Below are 23620 nucleotides of genomic sequence, written 5' to 3'. Positions count from 1 at the left end.
TTCTAAAGTTTGTAAAAACCCAGAATGGCTGACACAGTATTGAAGGGAGAGAACAAAGTTGGAGGATTAACATTACCCAAAATCAAGACTTACTATAAAGTTAACAGTAATCAAGACAGTGTGGTATGGGCAAAAGAATAGACAAATAGATCAATGGAACTGAATAGAAAGCCCAGAAATAGACCAAGACATATACAGTCAACTGATTTTGACAAAGGAACAGAGGCAATATGATGAACAAAGATAGTCTTTTCAACAAACAATGTTGGAATAACTAGACATCCACATGCAAAAAAAAAAAAAAAAAAAGTGAATTTAGAAACAAACCTTACACCTTTCACGAACATTAAGTGAAAATAGAGCACAGACCTAAGTATAAAACACAAAGCTATAAAACTTCTGGAAGATAACATGGAAGAAAATCTTCCAACTCTACAACACTCTGGAAAAGGAAAAATTATGGAGACACTAAAAAGATTAGGGGTTGCCAGGAATTAGGGACAAGAGAGGAATGATGAACAGGTAGATTACAAGAATTTTTAGGGCAGTGAAACTATTATGTATGAGATTGTAATGGTCAATACATGTCATTATACATTTATCCAAACCTATAGAACGTACAACACAAATAGTGAACTCTAATGTAAAACTTAATTAACAACAATATATCAGTATTGGTTCATCAATTGTGAAAATGTACCACTAATGCAAGATGTTAATAATTGGGGAAAAGGGAATGGGGCGTTGGCAGGAGAATAGAATAAATGGAATCTCTATATCTGCTTAATATTTCTGTAAACCTAACACTGCTCAAAAAAAAGTTTCTACTTAAAGAAATAGTGGCAGAGAGAGTTGTAGATTTGTAGCAAAGTGCTGATTCATGAAGGTTTTAGAGATTTAACAAAAATGCAGTAAGTGATTGCTTAGGGCTAGGAGGCTTGTGGGGATAGTAGGGTGATAGGTATGGGATTTCTTCTTGAGGTGACAAAAATGTTTTAAAATTAACCGTCGTGATCACTGCACATATCTGTGAATATACTAAAAACGACTGAATTTTACACTCTAAATGGATGAGTTATAATCATATGTGAATTATATCTGAATAAATCTAGCTAAAAAATTATATGGCCTAGATCTGTGTTATTAAATTAAATAAACAGCACTTAATAGTTTTTCTATAGCTGAAGTGTATGCTGTAAGGTTCTAACATATGACTTCTTCCCAGGAAGTCAATAATGTTTAAAAGTATAAAATTTCAGAGTTAATATCAATTTTTTACAGATTTCAATGACAAGAGAATCACAGATGCAAGGGCCAAGAGCCATTAAAATAGTTTCCTTCCAGATCACGGACTAATGAATAAGATTTCCAAATGTCAATATTGATGGCATGGAAAAGTATACACTATTAATTTGGAGTGAAGCTGTCAGCATTTATTTTTGAATGAAAACGATTACAAAACCCTCTTCCCCAAACACACACATACAAATGCCGAAGAGTGCATCCTCCTTCGTGAAGCTACCAACTCAGCAGCATTCAATGAAGGGCATACAAAAGATGGAGCGCACTACAAATTTCCATTGTTGCCACCACCTCAATAACAGAGGAGTGGCTTTATCATCGGAAGTAATCGAAAGAAAGAAAGAACAGATGGACGTCTGGTTTATGGGGACTCACACAGTAAGCGTCACCCGAGGTGGAGGGCTTGCCACGAATAGAAATTAGGTGTTAGAAAGAGGGAACATGAGCGCAACAGAGAGGAAGACGGTTTGGAGAAGGGATGCTCAATTATTTTATTCGGTTGTTTTATTTTGTGATATATGTCTGACAAACTGCACAGAATCGCATTCTCTTACTGAGTGAAACTAATTAGTGTAATTATTTTAAATTGAGGCTATCTTATAAAAAAGCTTAAGAACTCGGGGGCTTCCCTGGTGGCACAGTGGTTGACACTCTGCCTGCTAATGCAGGGAACACGGGTTCGAGCCCTGGTCTGGGAAGATCCCACATGCCGCGGAGCAACTAGGCCTGTGAGCCACAATTACTGAGCCTGCGCGTCTGGAGCCTGTGCTCCGCAACAAGAGAGGCCACGATAATGAGAGGCCCGCGCACCGCGATGAAGAGGGGCCCCCGCTCGCAGCAACTAGAGTAAGCCCTCGCACAGAAACGAAGAACCAACACAGCCAAAAATAAATTAATTAATTAATTAATTAAAAAAAAAAAAAAAAAAGAAAACCCCAAACATGATAAATATCAATACAAAGAAAACCAAGCCTGGGCACATCATACTCAGATTACTGATGAGTAAAGATAAGGAGAAAATCTTTAAAATATCCAGAAAATAAAAGACACAACACATACAGAGGAACAAAAAAAAAAAAAAAAAAAATGCTTTAGAACTAAAACCAAAAAAAATGATTTCTTTTGATTCTTTTAAAATATCCTATGAAAAGCTAGCTTTTAATAGGGACTTTAGATTGCTGTTATTTGGGGTATTTTGTACACTCTCTTCTATAGTTTCTAAATCACCTCTGTTTCATCAAGTGAAAAATCACATTTCATTGTACTTGTGCTCCATTTGTTCTCCATATAACATCTTCCCACCCTTGTTTTAGTATTATCTAAGATCTTGGGAGATTTCAATCAAAAACATGTGGATGATTTTGGACTCTAAGCTTGGAGCATCCACCAATTATGTTTGAATTCACGAGACTGAAATAGCTATTGGCAATAGTGTAACCAAGAGAGGAGATCCCTTCTTACACCTCACACATGTACATTTCACATGAGTGCCTTTACTGTAGCTTTATGACAAAGATGTTTAACCACCTGGCAATTAAAAAAAAAAAACACTTTGGTGCTCTAAATTCTTGTCATATTCTTCAAACTTATTGTCCTAAAAATATTTGTATAAACAACTGAATTTCAAAGGCATATTTTTAAAAGCTTTCTTATTATATATGCATATAGATCAACTTCTTAAACACTGTAAGCTGTAAGATGGAAGAATTTCTGCATCTAAGTGCATGCTTCTTTTCTTAGACATATTTGCACAATCATTGCAGGCTAAAATTGATGGTGCTCCTGAATGCAAGTTCCCTATAAGGTAAAATTCAGTTTCCTGTACTTCATTCCTATAATCTATAAATATTGAAATGAGGTAACTAGAAGGTAAGTTCATTTAAAAATTTAACTAAATTATTTTTGTAGCACATTGAATATTGTTTATTAGCATATATATTTTAAGGCACTGACTTACATAGGAATGATTCCCAGGGTGAAAACATGTATGTGATGTTTTAGAGAATAAAACAAAATTATTTTTATAACATATGTATATATATATAAATGCATATATTAGCCAATATCCATTTGTAAACCTTTATTCTATTCAAACTTAATACTCCACTTCCAAAAAGATATGTCCATGTAAAGTTGATAAAGTTCACCTCTTAAAATATGTCTATGTTTAAAAGAAATAAAGGTGCACTATACACCAAATTCTGTTATTTAAATTTGTATTTCATATATAAATTGGACTACACTGCATTATGTAATACTCCATAGGTACTGAATAAGTAATAAAAACTAAAAATAGTATTTATCTAGATGATATGATTGACCAGAAGGTATGTCCTGGATTATTATAAATATTTCAAGAGGAGGAGGATTATCCATAAAACCTTTTACATCTGAAGTCCTGGGTCTTATTAATGTTTTGACAACCTTTAAGTACAGAAACGCCTACAGAATCAACTGGTGAGTAAGTTCTTTCAAATGGTGAGAACAGACTATATATATATATGCTACAAAAACCTGCCTTCTAAGTATGGAACCGTAAATCTCTCCACACTGGAATCCCAGAATGGCCAAGAACAGATAGAAAACTAAGAACCACCTCCCAGGGTCTTGGGGCATGCACAGATAAACTTGAGAATGAGAAGGAATGTCCTGCCCGGGCAACATTCTAACCCCTCTTCTTGGCTGCTTCATCTGGAACCCTGATCAGAGAAAGGGAAATAATGAGGGGGAATAACGCTAGTGGGTCTGGTGACTGATGGTCAGCCATAGCAGCAGGTCCCCACTTGGCAAACGGGGGTGTCAATGGAATGCCCTGCCATCAGCAATGCACTTAGTGAATGACGAGTCTGTGATAACAGAAAGTGCATGTACTATAACTGAATACAACAGGTTACAAAACTTTTGTAATACAGGTACACACATTCATACACACATGCACAATACAACCTCAATTATGTAAAATAAAGCATATGAAAACCATAAAGACAATACACCAAAACGTGGGTTGTCACTGACTGGGAGATTATGGGTAATACTTTTCCTCTTTCTACTTTCCTATTATTTTTTTCCAATTGTCTATAATCGTGTATTGCTTGGATATCTAAAAAACGTATTTTAAATGTCAACATAAATTCAATGAAATTTAGCAAATTTCACGTTTTAGCAAGAGAGAAAAATGAATACTCTTCAAAACAGATAACGATCCTTCCTACAAACGACTTTGACCATTGGCCTGATGATAAAGGTTGATAATTAGTAAATAGGAGGACGCTTTGCAAATGTTGGCGTCAGCAGCCTGCCCCAGACCCCTCTCTCTGGGTCAGATGGTTCTCTTTTCTGTGAAACATTCTGGTCTATCCTAGAGGACTGGGGAACGTGGAGGGAGAGAGGTGTAAGGAGAGGAAAACGGTTAGAAATCGGCTGGGTAACGGATATAGCCTCAAAACTGCTCTGAAAGTGTTTGCAGCCTGTACCTGCACTAAACAGCCCGATCTGTTTCACACACACCAGGGCGTGGCCCACGAGGAAAAAACCCGCGCATCCGTGACATTTTAGACCTTAAGGGTATCGATACTTCCACTTTGCAAGGAGCCGTTGCTCCCACCACATCCCCAAACGCAAGCCTCAAGGAGGGTGTAGGTTTGGCTCCGGCCAAAGTGCTGCGGGCAGTTTTAACTTTACGTTCCTGTAAGGCTGCCCTGTTCATCTCCTGATCTTGGTTTCGGGAGCTCTGAAGATCCGTTTAAGGTTCTTTTCATAGACTGAGCCTCTAGGCCTTTGTGTCTAGAGAAACCCAAGCCTCCCTCACCTGGGGACCTGTGATCTGACCCTCCTACACCATCAGTAAAGATGCAGGTGCTCAAACTGCAAGAATCAGGGTCTGTGTTTAATGTCCCCGGGGCAAGCACGTCGGAGAAGGGGACAGGCCAAGTGCGAGTGCTGGGAGACCATTCCTGCAACAGTTCTCTTGGAAACCCCTGTCCGCGTCGTACTTTTTCGGCTGGTGGGTGGAGGCAAAGACTGTGGACGCGTGGGCTCATCACCATCACCCTCCGCGCACTGGCAACTTTTGAGTGACGGCAGTAACTTCCGGGTGAATGGATTTTTCACTCGATTTGGGTTGGGGATGGATGATGGGGACAAACGTCTGGGAGTGTCGACTTAAAAGAGTCTATCGACTTTATGGAGGACTTGTGGACTTCCACAGAACACCCAGTGAAAAAGAGGGGTTCGGGAGGAGGGGTGCAGAGAAACGAGGGTGCGGGAATAGGCTGCCGTAAACCGGACAAATACCCAAAGTGAGTAGGGGGCGCCCGGCTTGGCCAAAGCCGGGCTGATGCCACCGAGGAGGGCCACCTAGAAGAAGGAAGCTCAGCGTGGGCGCCTTGACCCCGCTCGGGTCTCCGCGGCTCGCTCCCGCCCCCTCAGGCCCCCGCGCCTCGCTCCCGCCCCCTCAGGCCCCCGCGCCTCGCTCCCGCCCCCTCCGGCCCCCGCGCCTCGCTCCCGCCCCCTCCGACCCCCGAGGCTCGCTCCCGCCCCCTCAGACCCCCGAGGCTCGCTCCCGCCCCCTCAGGCCCCCGCGCCTCGCTCCCGCCCCCTCAGACCCCCGAGGCTCGTTCCCGCCCCCTCAGGCCCGCGCGCCTCGCTCCCGCCCCCTCAGGCCCCCGCACCTCGTTCCCGCCCCCTCAGGCCCCCGCGCCTCGCTCCCGCCCCCTCAGACCCCCGAGGCTCGCTCCCGCCCCCTCAGGACCCCGAGGCTCGCTCCCGCCCCCTCAGGCCCGCGCGCCTCGCTCCCGCCTCCTCAGGCCCCCGCGCCTCGCTCCCGCCCCCTCAGGCCCCCGCGCGACGCCGGCGCGAGCCGGCCCGACCAGACCCCGGGGGGCAGCCTCAGAGGCGGCTGAGGGCTCGGCGGGCGTCCCGGGGTGCAGGGCGCGGCGAGGCGGGTACCTTGGTGCGCTGGTAGAAGTCGTCCACGGACCGCGAGCCCATGAAGGGGAACTGCGTGTGCGTGTCGATGCCGCCAGGCAAGACCAGCTTGCCGGCGGCGTCTAGGACCCGCAGCCCGGCCGGCGCGTCCCCGGGCGGCAGCAGGTCGCGCCCCAGCTCCCGCACCACGCCGTCCTCCACCAGCACGTCGGCTACCTGCGAGGAGTCGTCGTTGACCACGCGCCCACCGCGTATCAGGAGCCGCGACGGCGCCGCCATGGCGAGGGGCGCACACGCTGCGGAGCCGCCCTCCTTCCCGCGGCACGGGGCGGGCGCGCTGGCCCGGCTCCGGGTTTATCAAGGACCCGCTGCGAGGGGGTGGGGGAGGAGCGGCTCCACCCCCGGGGGGCTGGGCCTGCGCGAAAGGCTGGGGCGGGCGCAGAGGTCAGCGGGGTTCTGACCTGAAAGTTACGCTGACCTGAATCCAGGTGTATGTCCAGACCCTGGATGTACACCGAGATTTTTTCCCTTGCAGTCATTGGAAGGGAAAAATCTTGGAGGCACTTTTAAAGACGAGGGACGTTTGTTTTCCTTTCTAAGAAAAAGCACTTTGGGGAAAGAAATCCACCTCATTTCTTCCCTTTATGAAGAGTGTGTCTGTACCAAAACGCAGAGAGACAGGCAGAGAGAGAGAGGAAGGGAGGGAGACAGACAGACACCACCAGCAGCAATGAAAATACCCACGCCCCGAAGAACCACTTGATCTGGATTTCCTTTTAAATATTCTTAACTATGTGAGGAACAAAGATAAATGACATTCTCGTCGTCAAGGAGCTAAGAGCCAACAGTGACACACATACATATTTCAATGGATAACAATAAAGAAACCAGAAAATTCTACCTTCGAGAGAGGCTAAAGATACGAGTTGAGAGGAAAGGGGGAGTTTATTTCTGCCTTGAAGGAAATTAGCTATGGAAGATTCACAAAGAGGTATCTGAAGCAGGACGCAGAGGACGTGGACATGGAGAGAGGAGGGGTGGGAAGAGGGACGATGCTCTGGGTGAGGGAACAGCTGGATAAAGGCGCCAAGAAGGTGATGGCAAGTTGAGTGTGACCTCCACGTGGTCAAGCTGAGGGGATAGGGTTGGACAGCTGTGGACCACCCCCTTCCTCCTCGTCTACTGCTGCCCCCCAGGTGGGTGCTGCCTGGCCAAGCCTCAGCCCAGTCCTCTCCAGACCATGGGGCAGAGCCCTGCCGGATGGACGGAGGCCTACACCTGAGGCCCCCTACTTGTGGCCCAGCGTGGCAGCCCTGCGGTTCCTTTCCTGCCATGCTGACCTTGTCAAGGTCCTGTGTGGGGAGCCAGTGGCAAGCAGGCCCACTCGGCATGGGGACCCCACATCACTCAGGTGTGGGGCTAGCGATGCCATGAGGCTGAGAGAAGGCGCCTTCTCGATGGGTTCTGAGACCCCCTTGTCTTCCAGACCCCAAGGTGCTGCCAGGGGCCCGGCGTGTCCTGGGCTTCTCCCCTGTCATCGTCGACAGGCACGTCAGCCGCTTCCTGCTGACCTTCCTCACAGATGACCTGGGGGGGGCTCTGACCAATCCCAGCCCTGCCCGCCTGGCTGCTTGCTGCCCTGGGGCTGGCTGGCTTTTCTAAGTGTTTACGTTTCACTGTTTATAACTTATGTAACAAGCACTTTACCTTCACTGTACAGAGGTGCTCAACAATATTAAACGTTTGAGTCTTATCCCTTCTCTCAGGAGTGTTTTCTAGATGATACCAACACAAGACATGACAGCATGTCTAGCTGGGGCTGACCCTGTGGGCTCTTGGCTTCCCGAGTCCAACCCAAGACCCAGGTCCTGCTCAGGCCGCCTTCTCAGACCCCTGTGGGCCTGGGCCTCACCCCTCCATGTGGGCTACCTGCCCCAGATGACCCCTGCTGTGTCCCCCAGTGCCCACGTCCAGATATCCCCCGCCACGTGTTCCCTTCCCTCCCTCCCTGGCCGCCTTCCACTGCTTCTCTCCAGAACTCCCTACCTTGAACCCCTCCTGCCATCCCCTGCCTGGGTGTTGTTGGTCCCCACACCTGCCCCTGCCCATCTTCCCTCCTTCCCTAGCCCTCAGCCCCAGGTGGCGAGGAGGGACAGGGCCCACTGGGCTGCTCTGTTACCCGAGCCCTGGGCCATGGAGGGGCGCCAGCCAAATGCCTCACGATACCTAGTACCAGCATGTGTTCATTTGATTCCTCTTAGCATCCCCAGGAGGTGGGCTGCTGCCCCTGCTTTCCTGATGAAGAATCTAAGACTGAAAGGAGAGATCACTCAGCCAGGAAAGGGGGGCCCAGTGCATGAGAGGCTCCACCACCATTTTCATTCCCTTCCTGTGACGTGTCCCAAGGAGATACCCCCTCCCCCATCATCCCCCTTGTCTCTGTCCAGTCACCAGAGCCAACACCCAGCTCCTGGGCCCTCGAGGCCCCGCAGACTACTATCCTGGAAATGGAGCCCCTCCCCCCTGGGAGGCGATGACCTGCGCTTGGCGGGTCTGGGGAGGGTTCAGTTGACACGGATGTGGTCAGAGCCTAGAAATAAGTACAAAGTCTTGTCCCTGATCCCAGGTGGAGAGGAGGTTGAGACAGAAAAAAAAGAGTCCACAAAAACTTCTAGAACTTTTAGAGATGAAAAGTGTAATTGTGCCATCTGAAGTCTTGGGCTCTGGCTCCTCACACCTTCCCCCAACAGCCTGGGGTTTGGCCATACCCAGCACTTTGTCCTCCTCAGAGCTGAGCCCCTGTATTTGTCTTGGGGACATGGGCCTGTCCCCTTGACCAGGGTGTTTGTACCTATCTGTCTCACCTGCCGGCCTCAGGCGTAGGATCTTGTCATGGAAATGTCCCTCGTGGACACAAGAGGGTGAGTGTACATGTCCAAGAGGGTGCTCTGCCTTTGGCTCTGGGGGCCCTGTGAGCCAAGTCCCCAGTGCCTACTACCCTCCTGCAGGCTGTGGTTGTCTGGCACCTGTCTTTTATGTGGACCCCTGTCACCACCCTCATTACTGATGAGGAAGCTGAAGCTCAGAGCCCAGGACCACACAGCTGCCAAGAGTGCCCTCCCCACGCGCGTGCACGTGCACACACAGGCATACACACATACACGAAAAGTGTGCACATGTACACGTGCACAATGCTCAGAGACACACGTGCACCGCACTAGCCATGGGCTGCCGGGGCCTGGGCCTGGCCCCTGATGGGTTCCTCTCCCCATTGCCCCCATCCCGTCAGCTCCTCCCTCTCCAGCCTCTTTGGGGAAACAGAAGTATGTTTGTCAACCCAAGAATCATCATGAGCTTGCATTTTCCATAGGGGGTTTCTGGAGGAACCCACAGCCTGACTCCAGGAATGACGCTACCATTGGGCCCCCAGGAAGGGTTCCACTCCCAGGTTTTAGCCTCTCAGGGCATGTGGGAAGGAGACAAGATGGGAGGCAGAGGAATCAGCTTCAGGACATGGTCTCTGGCTGATTCATTCAGCCAGCTTGTGGGCTAGTTCACTCATTTGCATGCCCAGCCATTAAAGTGAGGGCCAGGGCAAGGGAGAGCCAGGCATAAGAGCTCTCCTTTCTACCCTGAAGCCCGGGACAGTGCAGCTTCCCACTCGCTCCTCCACCTCTGCACTGCAGGCTGTGGGTGTGTGTCTCCAAATTCTGAGCCTTAGTTTACCCATCTGTAAAAAGGGACACAACCTTGGGACCCCTCCTTGAGCATGGTTATCCTGAGCTGGATAGCACTGCTCCAAGTACTGTTCTCTGGAAATTGCTTCATGAATTTACCACTTTGCTGGAAGGCACAGCTAATGCATGTTCTCTCTGGGACAGACTCCCATTGGGTGAAAGGAGTGCAGTTGCCAGTGGTCAGCGGGGAGGACACAGGTGCCGCCCTGAGCTGAATGGGCTGAACGGATCCCCCAATGGCTGTGAAGGTTCCTCTTGATCTTGTTCAGAGTCCAGGGTTAGGGATGCTGTGAACGTGCCCACTCCCTTCCAGCCTCAGGGCTGTGAACGTGCACCGCCGCACTCCAGATCTCTTGCAGACAGATCCCCATGTAAACTGGCTCTTATTGCAGCAGAGACTGACTGGAGGCCACCTTCCCGGTTGGCCAGCCAGACCAGGGGACTAGTCCCTGCACCTGCTCTGGACTCTGAGCTCAGAAGGTGGCAGGGGTTCTCGAGGTCAGCAGACTCCTGAGGCCCAGCCCAGCATGTCCTGTCCAGTCTGCAGCCCCTCCACCCATTGTGAGCGAGCGAGATTCGGATTCCGAGGGTAATTGCTTCCTGGGCAGATGCCTGGGGTATTTTTGATGCTTGTCCTGCTCTCTGACAGACACGCTTGGGTAAAAGTGACACATGCCCGGTGAAAGTGACAGACACAACTAGGTAAAGGGCACTACTGGGTGAAGGTGACAGACGCCTGACTGTAGGTGATAGAGACATCTGGGCAAAAGTAAATGAGACCACTGTGGCCCCGCAGGCCTGTGGCAGGGAAGGCCTGGGTACTGTCCACCCCCTGAGACCTGTGAGGCCCTGTGGCAGGGTTCCATCCCCTGAGCGAGGGGCAGTGAGTGCCTGTCCCAGGTCTCAGGACCCGTCTGGTGAGCTGTGATAGTCCAGGACACCTATTCCCTTGGCTCGAGCTGGGCTACTTCTTGAGACTGCTGACTTTCTCCTTCCATCCATGACCTACCAAGGCCTTGCCCTGGAGGTCCAAAGCAGCCCCCGAGCTCAGGCTGTTCTTGGACCCTTCCGTGGATCCCTGCCTCAACGGCCCCTTCCCCGACTGTGCCTGGACTCCATGCCTGCAGCTGAAGTCTGCAACAACAGCCCAGACCAGCAGCCAGGCCCCTCTCCCATCTGCCTGCCCCTGGCTGGTCGCTGCCATGCAATGCCTCCACTCCTGGGCTGGGACTGAGGGAGGTAGAACAATGGGGCATCCATGTCTAGGCACAGTACCTCCCTGCATGAGGCCATGCCCTGCCAACCACCTTGTCAGTCAGTGACCATGACCTGGAATGAATTAAGTTCATCAGGATGTGAAAGACACCGTGGGCCACCGTCTCCCCTGCTGGCCCCCTGACCCTCTGTCCCCTGTCCCCACCTCCATAGCTCAACAACTGGAACTGCCCATGATCCAAGCCTCTGCACCTTTGCACATGCTATTCCCTCGGCTGGAACACTCTTTACTAACCATCCGCCCTCCACCCCCCATCTACTCAACCTGGGTCTTTGGTAAAATGCCATCTCCACCAGGAAAGTCCCCCCAAAACTCTAGTAAGAAAAGAGTAGTTCCTCATCCTGGCTACCACAGTGCTGGGATGACTCCCATCTCCAGTCTGCCTGGGGTGGGGAAGAACTCCCATGTGTAGGGAGAGGAATGAGGGAGGGGGTGAGGAGGATGGGAGGGACGGAAGTGATGCGGGCATTTGGGAGAAGTGTGTCTGTGAAGAAGAAGACGTGTGTGTGAAGAGTAGTGGTCCTGTGATGGAGGGAGTTAGGACCCTAGATACTCTTGCCAGCAGTGATGTGGTTCAGGCCGGATGAGGTCACAGGATGGTGTTTGTGGAACCAGAAATGCAACTGCAATTTGCACAATGCAGGGTTTCCCTCTGGGGGGAGGACACAGGGTCCAGGTGGGGGTGCTGACACTGTTGGAATCCGGGGTTGTTATATCCAGTTCTCGCCAGGTCAGTGCTTTGTGGACTATCTCAGAGAAGATACTGCTCACCCTGTGCCCCCAAAACCTCTGCATAAACCCCAGGCCTGACCAAGCCCTGGGTCAGGTCCCTGCTGTCTGGGCTCTGGGACCCCAGTCTTGTAGACTGGATGGGGGTTTGGGAGCACGGAGCAGGGGCCCTTCCTCATCGCTGGCCATGTGGCAGCTGGGACCTCAATTCTTATTCCACCTAGAGGCAGGACTGGAGCCCCATCTCCCCTCTGAGGACACCAAGGGCTGGGGCAGGGCCTGGGGGGCATTGCTGCCATGGGGCATCTTCCCTGGGCCACACACAGATCCAGCAGCTTAGCTTAGTTTCCCCTGAAATAAATACTTGAGAGAAAAGGAAGAAAACTGTTAAAACATTCAGCTCCTTGATTTTTATAAATAATGTGGTGAGAAAAGAGGAATTAAGTTCAATTAAAGGCAGGTGGGAGAGAAGGCACCTAAGAGGGGAGGGAAATGGGTAGGTGGGTGTGGCAGGTGTGGGAAGGAGGAATGACCCAATCCTGCAGCAAAAGTCCACCTTCTTGGTCCACTGGCCCCCATCCCATCCTGGCCTACCTTCCTCAGAGCCCCCTGACTCACCCTGTCCTCCCCCCACCCAGGTCAAGTGGGCCATGGCCTTGAAGGGTGGACAGTGGGGATGGAGAGTCAGGGAAGGAGAACGTGTAGAGTGAAACGGACCTAGAATACTCCCAGGGTTTGAGCCAGGTGGGAATAAACTGTGGTGTCCTCAGACACATGCAGGGGACATGAGAAATGAGGAGACAAGAACAAGGGTTCCTGGAGGGACAGAGGGGTCCTGTTTGGGCTTCCACTGGCACAGAGCTACTTCCTCATCTGGTGACTCTGCCAGGGGTGACCTGGGGATGACTCATCTATCCCTACCCCTATCTATCATCTATCTATCTATCTATCTATCATCTATCATCTATCTATCTATCTATCATCTATCCATCTGTCCATCAATCTATCATCTTTTCGTCATCCATCCATCAGCCATCATCTCTCTATCTTTTACAGTAAGAAGGTTAAGCACACAGTCCCCCCAGAGCTTGCTCAACAAGCTCTGCATGACTGCCCCCTCCGCTGCACTGACCACCCCACACTCCTTCAAAGCCAGCCCCAGCTCACGTGGCCTCAGGGCTCGTGCACCACAGCCTGTCTTTTCCTGGGGCTCCCTCCCGGTCCTGGGTCCTAGAGCATCGGTCTTGAGAGCTCCCCAGCTCTCGACTTCCCTGTGTGTCCCTCTGTGGAGTCCTCCAACTTGGCACATATGTTTCCTTGTTTCTTACTCCTTAAGGGTCTCTGCCATCCCCAGGGAGGGCAGAGAAGTGTCCCCGGGTGGGGCAGCTGCATGGTAGGGCAGAGGGGGTAGTTAACAAGCAGTGGATGTGCTAGGGTCTAGGAGGACTCCCTGAGGGTTGTCACACCCCCTGGGTCTGGCTTGGCCCTGACTCGCTCTCTGGGCCTCGGTTTTCTGTCCATCCCTTGGCCACTGTGACACATGCACAAGGCTCGGAACTCGAGGAGGAGTGAATCTATTGCAGATATTTACTAAGTACCTACTGTATGTCAGACACAGTGCTGGGGACATAGGCTGTGGGTGGTTGCAACCGGTGGGAGAGCCAGGTCAGACCAAATAGAAGTGCAAGTATGAGTAGGGGTCCACCTCCTCCCCCAGCTCAGGCAGAGCTCCCTCAGCCTTCAGGGAGTTGGTGGGCAGGACCCTCCTTCTCAGGGAGCAGCCCTGGTCTTGGGCCAGACGGTGCAAGGGTAGTCAGGGCTCAGATATGGGCCCCAGGGGGACACTGTGGGCAGTGACGCTAGCCAATGGCACCAAAGGCAGAGTAAACCCAAATGGCCCACCATGACAGTGACCAGCAGTGGTAGTCAGGAGGGCCAGTGGGGAAGACCTCAGGGCACAGCCCTGACCCTAGAGGGCAGCAGCACATGCCATGGACCTGAGACAGGAATACATCTGGAGTGAGGGTCAGGGGGCCGGAACTGTAGAGACATGAGCCTGGGTGCTGGTGGGTGGGCAGGTGGGGGGCTGTCATGTGTACCTGTTGTGGGAGCAGCTGGGGCAGGGGCTGTAGGGGGCTGGGATGCACAGACCCACCCTCTGTCATGCCCTGTTCCCAATGCCCCTAGCACCCGTGGAGGCCAGCCTGGCTTGGTGACCAGGGACCCAGTCTAGCCATCTGGGGCTTAACCTCTGGCCACATCTGGGCCAGCTTCCTGTCCTGGCCAAAGGAGGAACTAGGCCATCTGTTGGCCACGTCCATGGTCCACACAGGCTGGCATCCGTCTGGTATGGCTGCCAGCCAGCCCACACCACAGGCCACAGACTGCTTCAGGCTACACCAGGCATGTAGGGCTGGGCAGCATCCACTTGTGCTGGGCCCTGGGCAGGGCTGGACCTGGGGGCATGGGCCCGGACACCATTCTGGACCCACCATGAGGGCCAGGTGGTAGGGGAGGTTCACAGCCGGGAGCCTGACCTCTGCTGCTTCCTGGCAATAACAAGACAGCCAAGGTAAGATGTGCTCATAGTGAGCGGCAGGAGGGGTGGTCCTCTGTACCACTTGCTCCCAGGGCCCAGCCACCTGCACAGCTCTGCATCTGACCCCTCTGGCTGGGGTGGCCCCAGGTTCATTGGATCCTCTGGGAACATGTGTCCACCCACTGCCTACCTGCTGGTCTTGCTTCTTCATGGACCTCATCCCATGTGTGGATCACCTTTAAAAACCTTCTTTATGGGACATTCAGACACTCAGAAGAGCAGAGAGTGGTTATGACATTTTCCTGTGTCCTCAGCTTGGGTGAGTGGAAAGATGGAGACATGGGGGTCCCTCTGGGGGCCACGATGGGAGCTACATTTTGGACCACGTGCCTAGTGAGAAGGGCCGGGGCCTCCTTGCAGCTCTATGAGGGCCTGGAAAACACTCAGTGGGGTAAGTGACGCATCCCAGGGTGCGTGCAGGCAGAATCAGCTGACCGTGGGGCAGGGGTACCCCAGGGCCCTCCCACTGCTGGGGCCCCCTGCCCAGGCACGCACCAAGGAAGATGAGCAGCACGCCCACACCAATCTGCAGCATGAGGGAGATGGAGATGAGGACCACCAGGGGGATGAAGAAGGCGAAGCCAGGGCCCTGCTCGATGACAGCCTTCAGCTGGGAGGCGTTGGCCAACAGCAGTGCGATGTCCAGCATGCTCTCTGCCGCACTCTTCTTATTGGCATAATGGTTCATGTTGATGGGCCGGTTCCTGCCCCAGCGGGGTGCCTGCAGGGAGGGGGGTGGTCAGCCCGGGCTCTGTGGCAGGGGGCTGCAGGCCTGGGCCCACCCTGGTGTCCGCCCCTTTGAGCCTGGTCTCCTTCCCAGGGATGTGGGGGTTGATCGGATCAGCAGGTGAGGGCCCAGATGAGGGCTCGAAAGGGAAGTGCTTATTAATAGAACAAGAGGCCCAGAGAAGGCTGTGCAGCCCCTGCAAGACCCACCCTACGAATCAAGTCCTGGAAGAGAAAGGAAACAAAACACAACCTTAGCACACACCCTGGTTTTAGATGGGAAAATGCCGCCAATTGTCTGCCTGCCATGGGCGGGGCCGTCTGGTAGCCTTCCCTGCGTGCCCCTGCCTGCCCTCCTTTCCAGGAGGTGATTGGTGCCAGGGCGGGAAATGACGTGACGGCAGCTGGATCCCAGATTCCTGCATACTCGCCCAGACCTGCAACAAGTCTTCGTCGGATGGCCGATCCACCCAGGCCATCTCCCAGCTGTGCAGTCACACAGCAGGTGCTCAATAGATGCCTCTGCATTCTACAATGCAACTGAGCTCAGCTTCTTCCTTAATTTTTATTAAAAAAAATTTTAAAACCACTTTTCTGCGGTGTGATTGACACAGAAAAAGCTGTACATAATAAATGTGAACAACTTGAAGAGTTTGGAGCTAAATGTGTACCGTGACACCATCACCACATCCAGGCCACCACACATCCAGAGTCTTCTCCTGACCCTTTATTATTAGTATTTGTGATAATACTAATATCACCCTTAGAGTGCTGTACTGGTCACGACATGCTGCACAGTCGACCTCCAGGGCTCATTCTGCCTTCACGTTCACGTTGATAAAACAGGAACACAAGTTCTGATACCTCTTCCCTCACTTCTGCCTGAGAACATCCCCAGTCCTCAAGGCCAGGGCCCCTGTCACTCCCAAGTGCCCTCCATGCCCCAAGGCCCCACCCAGAGCTGACTCCCCCTGTTGGATAGGCTCTTCTCTCCTGGGGCAGGAGTGGGGAGGGTAGTTAGGCAGGAGAAGGCCTGCCTCCGAGGCTGGAGTCCAGGCCACAAAGACCCCTCCCAGGACTGGAGTTTACCTCTTGGGGCGGCTGTTTCACTTGAAGCCAGCTCTAAGCTGCCAGGCCTCCTCTTTGTATCCAGCCCATCTGCCCTCCTCAAGCTGCCCCTGGCCAGGCCCCTCCCCAACCTCCCAGGACAAACCTGTACCCCTCAGCCCTGGCCACTTGTCCACAGGAATCCCTGAGCCACTAGGCCTCCTGGGGCCATTCAGATCTTGTTTCTAGAGTCATGAAAGATGCAGGGATGGGAGGTGGGGGTTCTGGGGAGGGCAAGCCTCTACTTTCTGCAGCTGGAGATATTTCACCATGGAAATTACAGAACTACAGAAGGGCGGGGTCTTCATTTTTCCATTATGTCTTTTAAATTTAATCTAGAATAACATGCCCAGGAGGGAGGATGGGAAAGTAGGTGGCTCTGCTATGTCCTGCTTTCCCTCAGTGTCAGTTGTTCTTAAGTAGCAAATCCACTTGGTTTAAAATTCTAGACCCAAGAGCCCCCAGGGAAAGCCTCCTCCGCTGGACCCAGGGCCCTGGCCTACTCTTTGGGAAATTCCATGTGCAGCCTGGGGTCTCCTCTTTCTTTCTTCAAGTCTCCCCTTTGCCTCTCCATGCCAGGCCTACAGCTGCACTCACATCTGGGTGGGCCACACCCCCAGACCAAGAACACCCAAGGCACACCACTCCTCCCCAGGGTCTGTGCCCCACCCCCCTCAAAAGCACCAGGCTGTCTCCCAGCTCTGCTCTTGCAAAGCGGCCCAGCTGGCCATGCTTCGCCATGTGTGTGCTCCTCTGGGTGCGGGCATCCTGGAGACACTGGCCCGCTGGCCATGTGCCCCTATGTTTCATAAACCAGAAGTGCCAAAATGTCTTCCACACACACGTAAGTACCTAATACACATCTCAAGCACAATACATATATGTGTGTAAGCATACACAAACATGTAGACACAGTACACATGCACAAACACACATGAGCACACATGCACACACACGTATACATACATGTACACACACATATACAATACATATGTATATATGCATTAACAAACACACATACACACACATATGTACACATCCAGGCTAACTGTGGAGGCTTCTGAGGAGGAGGGAGAATTCTTTTTTATTCTGAGCTCTCTTGAACTGTTTAAATATTTTATGCCCATGCAGCCACGTGCACATTCAAATACAGAATGACACCATCAGCAGCAGTGCCCCCAGAACAGGGCGCCTGTGCCCCGCTCTTCTCCACCTTGGGTGCCCAGGGCACAGTCCATCATCTTACTCACCCTTTAGCTAGGTGCTTTCCTCCAGGGAGTTCCCCCCTGTCCTCACACTCCACTTACCAAGGGTAAACTGAGGCTATATGGGGAGGAACCCTGCCCAAAGCCAATGGCAAGTGAGGGTTGCACTGGGATTTGAACCCAGGTCCCAGGGCTCAGAAGCCCTGAGAGCTGACACCACAGTCCCCTTGGGCCCTGCAGTGGGGGTCTGGGGTCTGGGTCACCTGTGAGCCTGAGTGCTCAGAAGTCCCCAGCCCCTGGCTCTAGCTGAGTGACCTCAGGATAGCCAGCCCCCTCTGGGGTTCAGTCTCCCATGTGTGCAACAGGGCCACGGAGCAAACATGCCGGGAGGTTCTGGGGGGTCTGGCCACTGTCTCAGGGCCCCAGTTAGCAAGCAAGGGCCCCAGTTAGCAAGCAAGGGCCCCAGGCCATGTGCCCCTCCTGATACAGGGCACTTCCTGCCCATATGGCCATCTGCTTCCTGTTCAACCTGTGCAGTGATAAGGAGCGCTGGCCAGAGGCTGCAGGCCAGGGGGCTGGTGGGGGGAGCTCTGGTCAAGCCCCAGCTCACTATAGCCTGGCAGTGTAGCCTTGACAACATGCTCCCCCTCACTGGGCTTTAGCTTCCCCATTTGTACACCCCAGGCCACAGTCTGGGAAGCTCTACAACCCAAGTGCCCCCACTAACACTGAGAAAGAGCACTGTTCTCCCATTCTACAGAGTGGGAGACTAAGGCTCAGGGGGGCTCACCCAGGGCCACTGTGAGGGAGGGGCAGATCAGAATTGGAACCAGCCTGTCCACCTCAGAGCTTAGGGCCACCCAGGACATGGCACAGCTTCATGTCCACCCTGGTCAGGGGGCCCAGGAGGTTTGTGCGGTAGGGGCTTGGGTGGGGAGGAGGCTGCAGGGCTGATCCGCTTCTCCCATGCCTGACCTTGGTGTCCTAGGCCTTCTGCGGAGGGGCTTTGAGCTGTGGAGGGAGCTCTGGGCCCTAGAGGTGACTGCTGCACAGGTGAATCCCAGGGAGGCTGCTATCTTGAGAAGGTCAAGGGCTGGGGGGGGGCGGTCAGAGCCCACCTCTCACAGGTGCGGAGCTCTATGGGCCTGGACAGGCCACCTGCCCACCCAGCTGCCAGGAGCCATGCTGGGACCCTCTCACCGAGACCCCTGCCCATGACCTGGGCAGTGCAGGGAACAAATACCCAGTTTAACGTGTCCCTAGGGCCAAGAGGACTTCCCTGAAACCTCAAAGGCATCCCAGAAGCTGAGTAAGCTCGGGGCTGCCAGACTTCTTCCCCTAAAAGCCAGGAAGGAGCCTGTGGGGAGGGAGCTGGCTTTGGCAGTGGTGCCCACAGGGCTGGCTCCTTGAGCCCACTTTCTGTGGACAGAGGGTCTCATCCCAGCCATTGGTAGGCAGCTCGCAGGGACCCAGGCCACCTGGCCCAGGGGCACACTGCTGGGCAACCTCAGCTTGGACAGGGAGGGGAGTTGGGACAGAAGCGGGATTCAAAGCAGATCTGTGGTACTCAGAGAACCCAGTTTCAGCACAATGCATCCTCCAGTCCACCCTGGGCTTGGATGGGCTGCCCATGGCCTCCGGCTGGGCCCAGGAGGTCTGGCCCACCCCCAGCCTCCTGCCTGTATACTCTCTGCTCCCCTGGGAGACAAGGGCAGGCCAGGGCCGTGGCCCACTGAACCCCTGCAGGACCCCTCAGGGTTTTGGTTATGGACTTCCTCCAATCCTGCCTGCCCCAATTCTGCCACTGACTCCAAACCCCATGTACAAGTATGGAACAAGGAGCCCACATGGGAATTCCTGTCCACGCTCCCAGAGCCCAATTTCACATCTGTAGAACCAAGCTCCCAACAAATCTATGAGGCTCATCAGCTACCCTGGGAGGAGCTGGGGTGCAGGCCTTCCATCAGCACCTATCTTTTATCATCCCCATATCCTGCCACACCACGGACCAACAGAGTGACTGGTCTGTGCCTCGGTTTCCTCATCTATAAAATGGGCACATAAGGGGGAGTGAATGAAGGGCTCAGAGGCCCAGTGGCTGGTCAGAGCACAGCTGGTGCAGGGCAGGACTGGATGTTCCTCTTCCTCGCCACCCAGGCCTCACCACTTTGAAAGCTTACCTCCCAAACAAACTGTACCAATTTGTAATTAATTCCATTTAAAAAATCCATAACAAGGAAGAGAAAGTACTAGTCCCAGAAAATGCATGAGCTGAGTGAGACCCAGGGTGCACTGGAGGTCCAGCTCCAGATGCTGGGCTATCGCAGCCACTCCTGCATAAGGCCCCTCCCCTTGGGCTCAGTGGGCAACAGTGGATGTGCGGGCTCTGGTGTCCTTGCCTCTGGTTGGGACCTGAGAACTGACTGAGTAGGATCTGTTGGGGCCTGGGGTGTCCCTTGTCTGACCCACTAGTGCGGGGCATAAGCTGTTATTGTGGCCACTGCCTGGACTCAGCATGAAGGCACCTGCTTCAGGTCACACTGGCTTACTCCTGCACTGTCCCCATACCGTCGGCACCCAGCCAGCCCCGAGATGTCTCTTGCTCCATGTCTGAGTTCATGGCAGGAAGTTTCCTAGGGCGGGGGGCGGGGGGGTTTCCCTGCTGCAGCTGGGCTGGGTTGGGCAGTCCCGCTTCCTGTGGACTCAGCAATGGCCAGCAGTAACCTTGCAGCCACGTCAGGGCTGCCTTTTGGAACATGGCCAAGACCCCACCAGCCTCGGGATCTGCCAGGAGAGCAGAAATGAGAAAAAGAGCAAACTTGGGACTTCCCTGGTGGTCCAGTGGTTAAAACTCCACGCTTCCAATGCAGGGGGCATGGGTTCGATCCTTGGTCGGGGAACTAAGATCCCATATGTCGTGCAGCATGGCCAAAAAAAAAGTTTAAGAGAAAAGGAGCAAACTTCCCCCAGCAGCTGAGGCTGTGCACGCACCCCTCCCTCCCAGGACTTGGCTTCCAAGCCCAACTGTGGCCCCAGGAGCCTCACTGCACCCTGTCCTGCCACCTCCCTGCTGTGTCCTCAGCTGGCTGTGGTCCCAGAGTCTGCTGCAGGGTCCAACGCAGCTGCCCCCTGAGATAAATCCCTGGGCATGACACAGTCAAGGGCCACATTTATTTTCACAATAAAATTGCTGTTTACTACTCCTTCTGCTGCCAGCCAAAAGTGAGCTGACTTAGTGAAGACTCCAACTCACTCCTGCGGCTCACCTGAGCAGACCGGCCTTGCATGGAGGCCATGGGGATATGGGGCACGTGGAGGGGGACATCTGCAGAGCTCCCCCACCACCCTGGCCCGACAGGGCTCATCTGCCCATGGATTACACATACAACTCTTCCCTGAGCCCAGCCACCCTGGGAGGTGAGTGATCCTGCCCACTTCACAGAGGAGGAAACTGAGGTTCAGAGAGGGTCTGCACTTGCCCAAGGCCCCATGGCAGGGCGTCTCGAGACCGATGGGGGCTCTGGGCCTGGGCCTCCCACTCAGTCCTCTTGCAGCCAAGGACATAGTGGTGACCCAGCCCACACACCCTCCTGTCTGGGGCTCTTGCTTAAGTGGGGACACATCTGAAGATCCTGGGGTTTGCCCCTCCTCCCAGCAAGCCTTTCTACCCCTCCTCAAGCAGGAGCTTGGGGCTCAGATTCAGGCAGGGACTGCCGGGAGAAAAGGCTGTGGAAAAGCCAGGTGAGGTGCAGGGGGAGGGCCATGCCTGTCCACAGGGATTGCACCTGAGGGAAGGTGCTGCCCCTTCCAAACCCTGCCTGGGCTTCATCTTTGGGAGATGGTCTCATGTGGCAGGCAGGAATGTTAACAATGCTGTGTGCCCAGTTTCCTACAGCACTTCACACGCTCTAACCCATTTAATCCTCACCATAACCCTCTGAGGGAGGCACTACTCTCACCCCATTTCACAAATGAGAAACTGAGACACAGAGTGATGTGCTCGAGAACACAGTGAGGCAGGTCCTGAGGGTGGGAAGGGGAAGGCGGAGGCTGGAGGGCAGTGTTGGGTGGGCCTGGGCCCCAGGCAGGGTGAGCAGAGCAGCCTTCAGTACTGACCGTCTCTCCCAGAGCCTCGCTGCCTGTGACTGGAGCCACCCTGGAAGAATGCGTTCACTCTCGCATGAGCTTCCAGCCCCTCCATGGGCCTCCATAGCTGGCAAGGTCTGACCTCCCATACCACCTCCAGCTCCCCAGCTCCAATGTATTGATACTTGGTGGTCCAGCCCCTGGGCCTTTCTCCCACTGTTCTCCCTGCCTGGGATGCCCTTCCCAGGCATACCCGTACCCCATTCCAGTCCTCCAGGGCTCAGTGCCAATGTCCCCACTGGTCAGGAAGCCTTCCTGGCCCCACTCCCACCTGCCTTCAGGACCAACCCCAGGGAGTTCAGCACTTTGGCCGTGGCTTCTCCATCTGGACGGGTCTCAGCTCTCAGACCGAGTGGTACAGGGCTGCAGCAACTGCAACTGGTCCCAAAGCCAATGAATGCAGTGATCCCTGAACACACCCGTCCTGCCTGCTGAGGGCCCGTTCCCCAGTGCAAGGCCTTGCTTGCCCCACATGTTCTCCCCCCATCCCCTAAACGTGGCCTGTTACCACAACATCGCCTAGGACTGGTCACCCACACCTGAGCAGGGCCGGTCTCTGCCCCAGTCAGGCGCTCATGGCCACCGTCCCTACCCCCATCCCCAGGGGGTCAGAAACTGAAAGAATGTCCAAAGTCAACGAGTTGGGAGGGCAGTGCTCAGGACTGCGCCACGAACAGAGGCCCTGGGGAAGTGCTAGTCCAAGGCAAAGCCAGTTAGGAACCGCTACTCTGGCCCTGCCAGTGGGACAGGACCCCAGGGAGGGAGGGTACCAGCTGTAATATGGGACCACTGCCAGGGCCTGCCCCATGCCCACAGCGCTTCCAGGCCAGCAGGGCAGGCTCTGAATAGAGCCTCTCATGCGGGTGGAGAGAGGAGAGGGGGCCACAGCGGCCCCAAGTTCCCCATCAGGGCACGCACAAGATTGTGCGGTCTCCGTGGACACCGTGGGTGACGTAACTGTCTGCCCGCTGCTGGCCTGGGGCCCAGAAGCCGCGATCCACTCCGCCCAGTCCGGGAGCGCATCGAACCGGAGGAGAGGCAAAGTTGGAGTGTGGTGTGGGAGCCGGGAAGGCAGGGGCCCGCGGGAAGTGGCGGGGGGAGGGAGGAAGGTGGCGCCCAGGCCCCTCGGCTGTGCAGCTCGGTGTGGGCGCTACCTGCCCCGGGCCACGTCCGGCATTCTGCCAACAGCCCACGCCCCCGCTCACCTTCCGGGGTGGCTGGAGCCCCAGGGCCACCGCTGGGGCCCCCGACCGCGCGGGTAGGGGGCGGAACGCACGGCGCGTGGCGACCACCGCCACCCTAAGGACGCGGCGCGCAGCTGGTCGGCGCCCATAGGTCCCTGGGAGCCGCTGGCGCCGGGCTCAGAGAGGGCGGGCATCGGCCAAGGTCGCACAGCAGCACGGGGCTAGGGGTGCTTACCGAGGCGTCCGGGGAGCCAGGCGAGCCCGGGCGCACGTCGCCATTGAGCTCATACTCCTCGGGTCGCGAGTCCATGGTGCGGCGCTGGGGCAGCCTTGCTCCGGGCCTCAGGGAGGCCGGCGCCTCAGCCGCTGAGACCCTGCTGCGCGCCCGCCCCCTCCCCCCCCGTCTGCCCGCCCCCCCCCCGGCCCGCCCAGTGGACGCCACAGCCCTCAGACTCCGCCCCCAGGCCGGGTCTGGAGGCCCGGCTGGCTAGACTTAGACTACCGCTCTCCTTCGCCGCGTGGGCGTTAAGGGCCGCAGGACCCCGCGCTGCGTTTCGGCACTCTTAGGCCCCGGACCTCGCGTGTTCTTGGTTAAAGCTCGTCGCCCTCTGTGCTCCTGTCGTGGACTCTTTTAATCCATAAAACGAGGACAAGAACCGGCCTTTCCCCGGCCGCTTCGCTAA

General features: G+C 54.2%; 1 protein-coding gene across 7 annotated transcripts in view; it reads right to left on the bottom strand.

The window, feature by feature from the left end:
* The window catches only part of LOC130704559 (ninjurin-1-like), a 125711-nt gene extending 102374 nt beyond the window's left edge, over window positions 1-23337 (bottom strand). For 5 of the 7 annotated variants that reach the window (XM_057539232.1, XM_057539230.1, XM_057539233.1 and 2 more), the window contains exons 1-3: window positions 23173-23337; window positions 15065-15290; window positions 6250-6444 (exon numbers count right to left, since the gene is read on the bottom strand). In XM_057539232.1, coding sequence (XP_057395215.1) covers window positions 6250-6444; window positions 15065-15290; window positions 23173-23247 — 496 coding nt within the window. In that variant the 5' untranslated portion in view covers window positions 23248-23337. Of the gene's footprint in view, window positions 1-5242; window positions 5659-6249; window positions 6540-15064; window positions 15291-23172 lie in introns of those variants that run through there. The other 2 variants (XM_057539231.1, XM_057539237.1) reach the window with 2 other exon arrangements.
* Between the last annotated feature and the right edge of the window lie 283 nt (window positions 23338-23620).

The sequence above is a fragment of the Balaenoptera acutorostrata genome, assembly GCF_949987535.1.
Source record: "Balaenoptera acutorostrata chromosome 6 unlocalized genomic scaffold, mBalAcu1.1 SUPER_6_unloc_1, whole genome shotgun sequence".
NCBI lineage: Eukaryota > Metazoa > Chordata > Mammalia > Artiodactyla > Balaenopteridae > Balaenoptera > Balaenoptera acutorostrata.
This window is presented reverse-complemented; position numbering and strand designations above follow the sequence as displayed.